This window comes from Nyctereutes procyonoides, unplaced genomic scaffold (genome assembly GCF_905146905.1).
Source record: "Nyctereutes procyonoides isolate TBG_1078 unplaced genomic scaffold, NYPRO_anot_genome, whole genome shotgun sequence".
In the NCBI taxonomy this organism is placed as follows: Eukaryota; Metazoa; Chordata; class Mammalia; order Carnivora; family Canidae; genus Nyctereutes; species Nyctereutes procyonoides.
Genome location: NW_026575121.1, coordinates 58,227,181 through 58,239,786, shown reverse-complemented (window position 1 = coordinate 58,239,786; position 12,606 = coordinate 58,227,181). Strand labels below are relative to the sequence as shown.

Here is a 12,606-nt window from a genome sequence, read left to right as displayed (position 1 = left end):
GGGAGGGAACAAGGGCCCTCCGCGCCCCGCCCCGCCCCGCCCGCCCGCCCGCGCGCCCCTTTTCCCGCCCTGGGTGGCATCTCCTCCGCCGGCACCCACAACGAGCCTCTGATTAATGAGGCTCGGGCCGGCCCCCACCCCGCCCGGGCCCGGGCCTCCGCGGGAGGGGGGAGGGGACGGCGGGAAACGCGGCCGGGGAGAAAGGGGGGCGGGGCGGGGGCGCGCGGCCCGCCCCCCCGCGGCGCGCTCCCATTGGCCGCGCGGGCCGTCCGTCGGGGGGCGCGGCGCCAATGCGCGCGGCGGGGCGGGGCGGCCGCGCCGTGTGTGCCTGCGTAACGCCGAGTCACATGTTGTTTTGCTCCTGTTACTTCAGTCACTCGGTGCGCGATGTGTTACTCACTGTGCGGCGGGGACCGCGACGAGCCCGGGTCGCCGTTGGCAGCAGCAGCAGCAGCCGCCGCCGCCGCCGCCGCCGCCACCGCCGCCGCCCCGGTGGCGGCGCGGACCCCGAGTGCCCGGGCGCACCCCGGCACCCCCGAGCGCGGCGCAGCGGCCGGAGCGGTGCGGCCGCGCGCGCCTTAGGCTCGGCCCCGCGGCTCGGGGACCCCGACTCTCGGCCCAGCCAGCGAGTCCCCAGGCGCCGCCCGAGAGCCCGGGAGGCGGCGGCTGCGGGCCGGCGGGCCAGGGGGCATCCTCCGGGGCGCGGGGGCGCGGAGGGCGCTGCGCCACCGCGCGGGGCCGGCCCCCCGCGGGCCTCCCCCGGCCTCCGCCACCTCCCGGGCCCGAGGGACGAGGGCTCGCGCGGGCGAGCGAGCAGGGGCGGGGGAGGGAGCCGCCCCCGCCCGCGCCCGCGCCCCCGCCCGCGCCCGCGCCCGCGCCCGCGCCCCCTCCGCTGCCCCCGGCGGCTCGGCTCGGCGCGGCTCGGCGCGGCTCGGCGCGGCCTGAAACGCCGGCGATGGCGAGCCCGCCGCTGCCGGGGCCGCCGGGGCCCCCGGGGCCGGCGGGCGGCGACGGCCCCAACCTCAACAACAACAACAACAACAACCACAGCGTGCGCAAGTGCGGCTACCTGCGCAAGCAGAAGCACGGCCACAAGCGCTTCTTCGTGCTGCGCGGGCCCGGCGACGAGGCGGCGGCGGCGGCGGCGGCGGCGGCGGGGGGCGGGGGCCCGGCGCCGCCGCCGCAGCCGCCGCGGCTCGAGTACTACGAGAGCGAGAAGAAGTGGCGGAGCAAGGCGGGCGCCCCGAAGCGGGTCATCGCGCTCGACTGCTGCCTCAACATCAACAAGCGCGCCGACGCCAAGCACAAGTACCTGATCGCGCTCTACACCAAGGACGAGTACTTCGCGGTGGCGGCCGAGAACGAGCAGGAGCAGGAGGGCTGGTACCGCGCGCTCACCGACCTGGTCAGCGAGGGCCGCGCGGCCGACGCGCCCCCCGCCGCCGCCGCCGCCGCCGCCCCCGCCGCCGCGTCCTGCAGCGCCTCGCTGCCCGGCGCCCTGGGCGGCTCGGCCGGCGCCAACGCGGCCGACGACAGCTACGGGCTGGTGGCGCCCGCCGCGGCCGCCTACCGCGAGGTGTGGCAGGTGAACCTGAAGCCCAAGGGCCTGGGCCAGAGCAAGAACCTGACGGGCGTGTACCGCCTGTGCCTGTCGGCGCGCACCATCGGCTTCGTGAAGCTCAACTGCGAGCAGCCGTCGGTGACGCTGCAGCTCATGAACATCCGCCGCTGCGGCCACTCGGACAGCTTCTTCTTCATCGAGGTGGGCCGTTCGGCGGTCACGGGCCCCGGGGAGCTGTGGATGCAGGCCGACGACTCGGTGGTGGCGCAGAACATCCACGAGACCATCCTGGAGGCCATGAAGGCGCTCAAGGAGCTCTTCGAGTTCCGGCCGCGCAGCAAGAGCCAGTCGTCGGGCTCGTCCTCCACGCACCCCATCAGCGTCCCCGGCGCGCGCCGCCACCACCACCTGGTCAACCTGCCCCCCAGCCAGACGGGCCTGGTGCGCCGCTCGCGCACCGACAGCCTGGCCGCCACCCCGCCGGCCGCCAAGTGCAGCTCGTGCCGGGTGCGCACGGCCAGCGAGGGCGACGGCGGCGCGGGGGCGGCGGGGGCGGGGGCGGCGGCGGGCGCGGGCGCGGGCGCGGCGGCGGGCGGCAGGCCGGTGTCCGTGGCCGGGAGCCCCCTGAGCCCCGGGCCGGTGCGCGCGCCCCTGAGCCGCTCGCACACCCTGAGCGGCGGCTGCGGCGGGCGCGCGAGCAAGGGGGCGCCGGCGCCGGCGCCGGCAGGGGGCGCCCTGCAGCACAGCCGCTCCATGTCCATGCCCGTGGCGCGCTCGCCCCCGGCCGCCACCAGCCCCGGCAGCCTGTCGTCCAGCAGCGGGCACGGCTCCGGCTCCTACCCGCCGCCCCCGGGCCCGCACCCGCCCCTGCAGCACCCCCTGCACCACCCCGCGGGCCAGCGCCCGTCCAGCGGCAGCGCGTCGGCCTCGGGCTCCCCCAGCGACCCCGGCTTCATGTCGCTGGACGAGTATGGCTCCAGCCCCGGCGACCTGAGAGCCTTCTGCAGCCACAGGAGCAACACGCCCGAGTCCATCGCCGAGACGCCGCCGGCCAGGGACGGCAGCGGGGGCGAGCTGTACGGGTACATGACTATGGACCGGCCCCTGAGCCACTGTGGCCGCCCCTACCGCAGAGTGTCTGGGGATGGCGCCCAGGACCTGGACCGGGGGCTGAGGAAGAGGACTTACTCCCTGACCGCGCCTGCCCGGCAGCGGCCGGTGCCCCAGCCCTCCTCCGCGTCCCTGGATGAGTATACCCTGATGCGGGCCACCTTCTCCGGCAGCGCTGGCCGCCTCTGCCCGTCCTGCCCCGCGTCCTCTCCCAAAGTGGCCTACAACCCGTATCCCGAGGATTACGGCGACGTCGAGATCGGGTCCCACAGGAGCTCCAGCAGCAACCTCGGCGCCGACGACGGGTACATGCCCATGACCCCCGGCGTGGCCCTCGTGGGCGGGGGCAGTGGCAGTGGCAGCTGTAAGAGCGATGACTACATGCCCATGAGCCCCACCAGCGTGTCTGCCCCCAAGCAGATCCTGCGACCGCGGGCCAGCGCCGCCGCCCTGCCCCCCACGGGAGCCGCAGTGCCAGCGCCCACCCCGTCGGCCGGCAGGGCCTTCCCGGCCAGTGCGGTGAGCTACAAGGCGAGCTCCCCAGCCGAGAGCTCCCCCGAGGACAGCGGGTACATGCGTATGTGGTGTGGTTCCAAGCTGTCCGTCGAGAGCGCCGACAGCAAGCTGCTGCCCAACGGGGACTACCTCAATATGTCCCCCAGCGACGCGGGTACCTCGGGGACTCCCCCAGACTTCTTTTCGGCCGCCTTGCACGGCAGTGGGGAGGTGCTCAGGGGAGTGCCTGGCTACTGCTACAGCTCCCTGCCGCGCTCCTACAAGGCGCCCTACACGTGCAACGGGGACAACCACGACCAGTACGTGCTCATGAGCTCCCCCGTGGGGCGCATCCTGGAGGAGGAGAGGCTGGAGCCGCCGGCCAGCCCGGGGCCCACGGCCAGCGGCGCCTTCGCAGGGGCGGGCGGCCACACCCAGCCCCCTCACCCAGCAGTGCCTTCGCCTGGCAGGCCGAGTAGCAGCAGCGCTGGCCGCCCCGACGGCTTCCTGACCCAGCGCTGCCGGGCAGTGCGGCCCACACGCCTGTCCCTGGAGGGGCTGCAGACCCTGCCCAGCATGCACGAGTACCCTCTGCCGCCGGAGCCCAAGAGCCCCGGCGAGTACATCAACATTGACTTCGGCGAGGCCGGGGCCCGCCTCTCTCCGCCCGCGCCCCCGCTGCTGGCCTCGGCGGCCTCGTCGTCCTCGCTGCTGTCCGCCAGCAGCCCGGCCTCCTCCCTGGGCTCGGGCACCCCGGGCACCAGCAGCGATAGCAGGCAGCGCTCCCCGCTCTCCGACTACATGAACCTCGACTTCAGCTCGCCCAAGTCGCCCAAGCCCGGCGCGCAGAGCAGGGACCCCGTGGGCTCCCTGGACGCCCTCCTGTCCCCCGAGGCCTCCTCGCCCTACCCGCCGCTGCCCCCTCGCCCCGCCGCCGCCCCCGCGGCCTCCCTGCAGCTGCAGCCGCCCCCGCCGCCGCCCCCGGGGGAGCTGTACCGCCTACCCCCGGCCGCCCCTTCGCAGGGCCCCAGCGCGGCCTCCTCCTCCTCCTCCTCCTCCTCCTCCTCCTCCTCCTCGGAGCCCGGGGACAATGGTGACTACACCGAGATGGCCTTCGGCGTGGCTGCCACCCCGCCACAACCCATCGCGGCGCCCCCGAAGCCAGAGGGCGCCCGCGTGACCAGCCCCACGTCCGGGGTGAAGAGGCTGAGCCTCATGGACCAGGTGTCGGGAGTCGAGGCCTTCCTGCAGGCCAGCCAGCCCCCGGACCCGCACCGGGGCGCCAAGGTCATCCGCGCCGACCCGCAGGGGGGCCGGCGCCGCCACAGCTCTGAGACTTTTGCCTCGACCACCACTGTGACCCCCGTGTCCCCCTCCTTCGCCCACAACCCGAAGCGCCACAACTCGGCCTCTGTGGAAAACGTGTCTCTCAGGAAAAGCAGCGAAGGGGGCAGCAGCAGCGGCGTCCTGGGCGCCGGTGACGACCGCCCCACGTCCCCCCGCCAGCTGCAGCCGCCGCACCCCCAGCAGGCGCGCCCCTGGGGCCCAGGTCAGCCCGGGGGCTTGGTCGGCTGCCCTGGGGGCAGTGGCGCCCCAATGCGCAGGGAGACCTCTGCCGGCTTCCAGAATGGCCTCAACTACATCGCCATCGACGTGAGGGACGAGCCTGGGCTGTCACCCGCCCCGCAGCAGCATCCGCATCCGCATCCGCATCTGCATCCGCAGTCCGGAGACAAGAGCGCCTGGGGCCGGACCCGCAGTCTCGGGGGTCTGATCACCGCCGTGGGGAGCAGCGGCGGCGGTGGGGTGTGTGGGGGGCCCAGCCCCGGCGCCTTGCCCCCCGCCAACACCTATGCCAGCATTGACTTCCTGTCCCATCACCTGAAGGAGGCCACCATCGTGAAAGGTGAGGCCCTCGGACCTTGTGAAGGGTGGGAGGACCGGTGGGAGGATGGCTGGAAGGTCCGGTGAGAGACCCGCTGGGAGAGCGGGGAGCTGCTGTTCTTTGGTACCTGGACCTGAGTGACAAAATATCGGGGCAGCCTTCCTGCCCCCTCGGCTTCCTTCTTCTCCAAACACCAAGAGCCGTCCAGTGGTCTTCAGTGATATCTCTGAGTTGGATGTGAAGCTTCCCACTCAGGAGCTGTGGACTTGTTGTTTGGACCCCACCCCGTCCTCCCTCTGTCCCCAGGGCACGGGTCTTCCCACGTCAGCCACCCCAGAGTGCCAGGGGTTGGTTCTTGACCTGAAGTTCTGACAGCTCCCTCACCCTTTCTCTTTGTTTTCCTGGAAGCAGGTCCCACCTGATTTTTGCTGAGCCTTAAAGTTTTTAAAAACAGGCCTGCAAGTCATTTAGAAAATGAGCATCCATTTTGGTGGCTGCAACAGGGAACAGTTATAACCGGTGGTTCAGTTTTACGCAGAAACTGTAGGGGCTTTTCCGTAAGAGGCATCGTTTTTCTCCCAAGGGTCTGACAGGGTGGCAGTGCCTACTCGTGGGGTAGACGCAGTAGTTCTCTGACTCGAGCATACCTGGGGGGGTCACCTGGTCAGAGATGGCTGAAGCCTGGATGGCTGGGTTGTGCAGAGCCCCAGAGACTGTGATGCGGGAGGTGTAGGGTGTGGCCTGGAAGGTGCCTTTCTCGGGAGTTCCCAGGTTGTGTTGCTGCTGCCGGTTGGGGAACATCCTCTGAGAACCCTGTCCCAGGTTAGGCTCACCTGAGGAAGTTTGAGAAAGCCCCTTTGGGGCCTCGCTCCAGGCAGATTTTGAAGCGAAGCCTCCGGTGGGCAGAGCACAGGCACCAGTGTTGTTCACAGTTTGCCTGGGTGATGACGTGCAGCCGGGATTTAGAATCAGTGCTTTAGAGAAAACAAGTGGAAGACAGCCACGTGGTGTTTTCAAGAACAGTTGGACAGGATGGTGCCCCGTATCCTTCACGTTCTTATCAAATATCCATGAGCAGAGGTGTGCTTGCTTTGCAGCTGGTGGTGCATTCTGAGGATCTCAAACTTTGAATGACTGGGTGGTAGGGGGTGTGAATGTTCAATTCACAAGTTCCTAATTTTTCTTTGGTGATGTGTGTGTTTGGGGAGGGTTCTAGTAAGGTAGAGGCTCTGGAGGAACCACAAAATATAAAGCAGCAAATAGTGTTATGTGAAGTCAGAAGTCTGCAAAGGGTCCGAAGTTACGATCTCCACAGCTTTTGGGGATCCGTGCGCTTTTTGTTCCTAAACAGAGTAGCTGAAAGCTGTCCTAAGTCCAACATACAGTTGATAGTATGCCTGGGACTGCTAGTCCATGGGATGTAAAAGTACAGCTGTAGGGTAAATAGCCTGTTGTTCTACTATAAGAGAGGAAGAGCTCTCTACTTTTTTATTAAAACCATAGAATAAAAGATGAAAAGAGTCCTAGAGAATCATCAGGAGTATGGTGCTCTAGCACCATCTAATTAAATCAATTGGAACTTGTCAGAGTGTATCCCATAAACGATGACTTGCCTCTGAAGGTCACTTTGCTTGCAGTTAAGTTAAACACTACAGATACTTCTGAAAAATTGTTTGTGTGTCAGGGAGTTGAAGGATTAGCTGCAGTCTAGGACACAGACCATAGAAACACACAGGCATGACTGGAATTGAGGGGAGGGGGGAGAAATGCATGCATACAAACATTTTCCTCGCATGCCCAGATGATACGGTATATGGGGGATATGCCATAGTAAACATGAAAGTACATTTTGCTGAAATCTGATTCTAATCAGAAAAGCAGCCTGAGAACATAACACCTTTTTACCCCTTTTGGTGAAACGGGAAGCAAAACCCTGGCCTGGATTAGAAAAGGCCCCAGGAGTGGGTTCCTGCAGGAGCAGGAGGAGTGAGCTGGGGTTTGCCTCTACCAGCCTGAAAGGATTCAAGGCCTTCCTGATAAGGGAGATACATTAAGAAACGTGATTCATGTTATGATATAATGCCCTTTTCAGACTCGGGGAAAATGTTAAAACTGCGAGAGATAAGTTTAGTTAGAGACCTGATTTAGCTTGTTCTGTTTGTTTTCCCACCAGTATAAAATTCCTTTCAACCTATAGGACTCAGGACTCCTGAAACCAAAACAGCAGTTCGTAGGCTCGGTGGTGGCTGAACAAAGATGAGATTGAATTTGCTTGCCGTTTTTCCAAAGACTCTGTGAGCATTATGGTAAACACCTTTTTAAGAAGAGAAAGGACTATTTTTAAGCAAAATCGAGAACTGCAATTGATCCATTGTGCCAGAACCACAGTTTTTTAAGAGGGCTACATGCGAAATGGATTTCTAGTGAACTGATTTGACACAAGAACAGTAGAACAGGAAAGACAAGGATGTCATCTTAATGAATGTGGAACCTGCGCTGTGGTCTGTGGAGCCAGAAAGGAACTCAAAATGAACGTCCACTTTTATTTAACTCACGTGTGCATGTAGAAATTTGTCTGTGGTGCTCATAAATAAAGAGTTCACGGGAGATAAGCGTCCTTTGGGAGGATGATTTATAGGGAGGAAGACTTGGAAAGCATTTCTTTGAAGATGAAATAGGAGAAAAAACTTCCTGGGTCATTGTGTGCATGGCCTGGCGCTCAGAAGTGGCATAGGCTTCTGTTCACACTGAGCTCCTCCGTCTCCACGTGGGGAAATGTCATTAATTATGCTGAAGCAGAATGATTTGGGGTCCTGCAGTAGGGTTTGGCATTTGCATAAGTGGTAACAAAGACACAAGATTTCTGCAACAACATTTGATAGTTGTTTACAGTAGAGTTGGGGGATGGTGGGATTTCGGTGCCAGAAGCAAGTCAGTGCACTTTAGGGGTGTGTGTGTGTGTGTGTGTGTGTGTGTGTGCATGCTCTGGATTAATATATGATAATAATCTGTATAACACAATAGTTATGGATTAGTCCAGAGCAAATAAAATTTGAACTGTAAATTATCCATCTTATTTGGGAGCAAAGGAAGGCCCTTTCTGCGTGCTTTGCGGGTGCGTACGTAGGAACATTGAACCAATCTGTCAGAACGTTGTTGTTTTGGAACTGAAAATACAGTGTGGAATTTACTATGCTTTAAAACAGCATTTAAAAATTAACTGTATACATGTTTGTGCTACGACTGTAGGTTGGTGTTTATCATAAAAGGTGCTATCTAGCTGTTCTTCTTTGGTGGGATTTTTGTTCTAAAATTGGTTTTTATGTATGTATAAGGCAGATTAGATACGAGTTACCACTGAAAGGATCTCTGTTTAAATTCTGATTGATAAGAGGACTATTTGTTCATATCCTATGGTCAGAGAATTTGGGGACAGCAGGAACGTCTCCAAAGGAACAAGATAATCACGATTTATGTTTAAAAGGATTGCCCATTGGAAGTCTGAAAGCAAAGAACCTGAATATTTTTAGAACTCCAATGAGATTGCTTGACAAACCACATGCCCTTTATTTTTCTGCTTTGCGTGCTCTCCTGCTTTGGTTGGCCAGCTCTGGTCGTAATAAGATAATAATGAACACTGCTCCTGCCCTGTTCCCGGGAACAGACAACCAAGGTGCTAATGAAAACACACAGGCTTTCGTGAATGAAAGTCACGTGACTTGTTCTACTTCCTTTATTGAAAGAGAAGCCTTTACAAAAATAGTACTTCGTAGAAGGAAGCATAGTATGTGGAACATTAAACCAGGAATCAGGAAACCAGGTTTCTGGTTGCTGATCTTAATGAGTCATTGTGTGACAGAGGAGAACCATTTAACCCCACTTTCTCACTTTCTCTGTCTGTAAAATGGGGTAATTATAACCCTCTCACTCCTGTGGCCCCGGCCATTGGGAGGTCCAGCAGATCATAAAAATCAAGAACAGTTAAAATGCTCTCCTGAAGGATCCTGCTAATAAACTCACTGACACTATTGATACTTATTGCCTTGAAACTATGAGGGTTTATAGGAAAGTCACTTTTGTCAATGAGTGTTCTTAAAAAGAAACAACTCACGGTCGTCTAAAAATGGAGCTAACGGGGATCCCTGGGTGGCGCAGCGGTTTGGCGCCTGCCTTTGGCCCAGGGCGCAATCCTGGAGACCCGGGATCAAATCCCACGTCGGGCTCCCGGTGCATGGAGCCTGCTTCTCCCTCTCCCTCTGCCTGTGTCTCTGCCTCTCTCTCTCTCTCTCTCTCTCTCTGACTATCATAAAAAAAAAAAAACATATGGAGCTAACGCCTTTTTTAAGAGATGCATGTCTTTTCTTCTTCATTGCTAATTCCACTCCAGTCTCCAAGAACCATGTTTTCCCCCCATCTTTACCCAACTTGAGATTTTGTTCATATAATTATCAATTGCAATGAAGTAGTGTTTTAAATTACGTAGTAAAATGACATAATCAAGGAAAACAGCGTCCTAAAGCTGAAACTATATTAAGACCGTACTTTTGATTACCTTTTATGATTTATTTGTATGTCCAGAGGTACTGTCAATATGAAAATTAATAATTACGATATACATTTTTTTTAGCTGATAGTTTTGGCTTTTAACGTGGGCTGTATTGAGAGAAAAACAGAACCCTTAAGCTTTCAGCTGCTGAACCTAGTGTTGGGCTTGGGGGTTCTCCTTTAGGGTTGATTTAACTGGGGTAGCCCCTCCTGCTCCATTTTGATTTTTTTTGGTTGTCAGACATGGTAGGAAAACCTCCAGTGTTTGTTTGATTCATTTGCTCTTGCACAGGCCCACTCCCCCACAAAAGGAATTTTAATAGATAATTAATTATAATTATTTTCTTTGGAATTATGTGTATTAAACGAATCTCTCTGTTTTTCTGGAGAGGAGGAGGACTCGCAGCACTTTTATTTACTACCAGCATGGGTATAATGGGTTTTCTGTTAAAATTCCCACTAATGCATTTTCTGTAGAAGCATAGTTCCAAGAGCTAGTTAACTTTTGGTATCAGATTTGGCAAGTTGAGAGGGTTTTTTGTTTTGTTTTGTTTTTTGGGTAGCACAGAATCAAGTGTTCCCATTTCACCTTAGAAACTTAAGGGAAAATGTAACTTTACTCTTTTTATCTGCACTGCCAAGTAGAGTGAGGAAAAACTCAGAGGGAAGTGAAGCCCCGCCCAAAGCCGGGTCTTCACGGACTCCACTAATAGTAGGAGAATTTGCTGCAGATTTTCTCTACTACAGACATGAGGAGAATGTCTTTCTATTCAAGATGAGCAAGACATTTTAATAAACAAATGAAAACCAAATTTTCTGAGCCTCCAATGTGATCAGTTGTAACCATGTTACTGATCAAGTAGAAACGTACTATCTAAATATAAATGGGGAGACTGTGTTGATTTTATCTATTTGAATGTGTTCTTCAAGATCACGGTGGTTTTTTGAATCATTCAAGGTAGATCGTTGCAGACTGAGTTCATTGGTAGGTTTTTTTTTCCTGAGGAGGACAAGTGGAGTCATCATTCAAGATGGGGCAAATGCTGAGGCTGAGAACTGCTAGTGATGATTCGATTTCTTTCTAGATAGCCACAGAGACTTGAGTTAACGGCACACGAAAATAAAAGGCACAGAAGGAAGTTTGAATAGAGGGACTTGAAATACACGTTGTACACTACCATTTTGCTCAGTGGATGTGAATAATACAAGATCCTTCTGTGCATGGTACTCTTGCTGCTTAATTGAATTCATTGCATGGGAACGCTGGGATAGAATTGGGTTAAAATTTAAAGGCTGCTCGTTTACAAGCGGTAAAATAGTCAAGTTAGCGGTTCTGATTTCTCAGCGATTACACTAGAAAAATATTAAATTTGCATAAAGTCACTTTTACATGTTCAGAGACATTGTAAACCTTGAGCAGACAAATGTGTCTTCAGATTTGGCCCCATTTTCTTATGCCATACATAATATTTACACCCACAAACAAGATTTATAAAATACTCCTTGCCTATTGTGCTTTTAGTGAAATTTGGAATATTTGGTTAAATATGGTGGTACGTAATATGCCTTAAGATAAATGACCATAGGGATCCCTGGGTGGCGCAGCGGTTTGGCGCCTGCCTTTGGCCCAGGGCGCGATCCTGAAGACCCGGGATCGAATCCCACGTCGGGCTCCCGGTGCATGGAGCCTGCTTTTCCCTCTGCCTATGTCTCTACCTCTCTCTCTCTCTTTGTGTGTGACTATCATAAATAAATAAAAATTAAAAAAAAATCTTTAAAAAAAAAAGATAAATGACCATATGCACAGCACCTTGTCAATACTGGTTGTTTTTTTGTTTTGTTTTGTTTTTAGTTTTTATTTTATTTTATTTATTGGTTTTTAAGATTTTACTAATTTATTTTAGAGAGAGGAGTGAGGTAGGAGCAGAGGGGAGAGGGACAAGCCGACTCTGTGCTGAGTGTGGAGCCCTAAGCCAGACTCAGTCTCATGACCCTAAGGTCATGACCTGAACCAAAATCAAGATCTGACGCTCAACTGGCTGAGCCACCCAGGTGTCCTTTAGTATTGATTTTAAACAGTATCAAATTTTCCAGAAATAAATATTTTGTGTGTGTGTGTGTGTGTGTGTGTGTGTGTGGAGGGGAGGTGGCTCCATGTCTCATCTAATCATGCCCCAAGAGGCTTGGTGGGAATTTTGTCTTTGTGAAACTCAAATACTGAATAATGACGTGTTCTCTAATCACGTTAAAACTTTACAACCTTAAGTATAATTATAGTCTTACTGGTGCTTTAATCTATCCATAGGGTGTTGGTATAAATCGTTGGGTGACTGATTGTAGTCTAGTATTAAATTGCAATTTTTTCAGTGTGTAAAAATAGGGATTATGATAGATTTCATTATATTATGTGATTTTAATAATTACCTTAAAATCCGTATGTTTATCCTAAGAAGGATTTATGCTTTTACATAGTATTAATGCCTGATCTCTAGCATTTATGAGTGTGACGTAGTGCTTCCTCTGTCCAAATGTAAAAGTAGTTACTTAGGGGAGGGGGCCCATCATTTACCTCTGAATTAGGTGCTACTAAGAATCCCAGAACCTGATGCGCAGTGAAAGAAGGCAGCTGGAGCTGGTGCTGGTGAAATTGTAACGATTATGCTGATCAGTATTGGAAGAGTATTGTGTTGCCCTATCTCCTTTAGGTCAAAAGAATTGTTTAAAATCCAGGCACTGTTTTTTTCCTCACTTCATGGCATCGAGACATTTTCTTCCCTGTAGTATCACATTATACTCCCAAACCCAGTGACATTAGGCAGGGCCACTCCTTGGGAATGAGGAATCTGCAGCCGAGAGAGGCCCCGGGACTTGGCCAGGTTCCGAGAGCTGAGAGGCATACTGTTGGGTGAGCCTCAGAAGGTGCCCATTGACCATCCTTGTCCTGCCTTGTCCTGCGGTCCTGCCTCCTCAGGTCTGACTCGGCAGCCTGTGCTCTTACATCCCATCATAC

The 12,606-nt window shown here is 55.9% G+C and overlaps 1 protein-coding gene across 4 annotated transcripts in view; it reads left to right on the top strand.

The window, feature by feature from the left end:
- Positions 1-926: 926 nt before the first annotated feature.
- IRS2 (insulin receptor substrate 2) overlaps positions 927-12,606 on the top strand; it is a 29,265-nt gene continuing 17,585 nt past the window's right edge. For 2 of the 4 annotated variants that reach the window (XM_055335928.1, XM_055335926.1), the window contains exon 1: positions 927-5,072. In XM_055335928.1, the coding sequence (XP_055191903.1) occupies positions 956-5,072 (4,117 nt within the window). In that variant the 5' untranslated portion in view covers positions 927-955. Of the gene's footprint in view, positions 5,073-7,224; positions 9,094-12,606 lie in introns of those variants that run through there. The other 2 variants (XM_055335927.1, XM_055335929.1) reach the window with 2 other exon arrangements.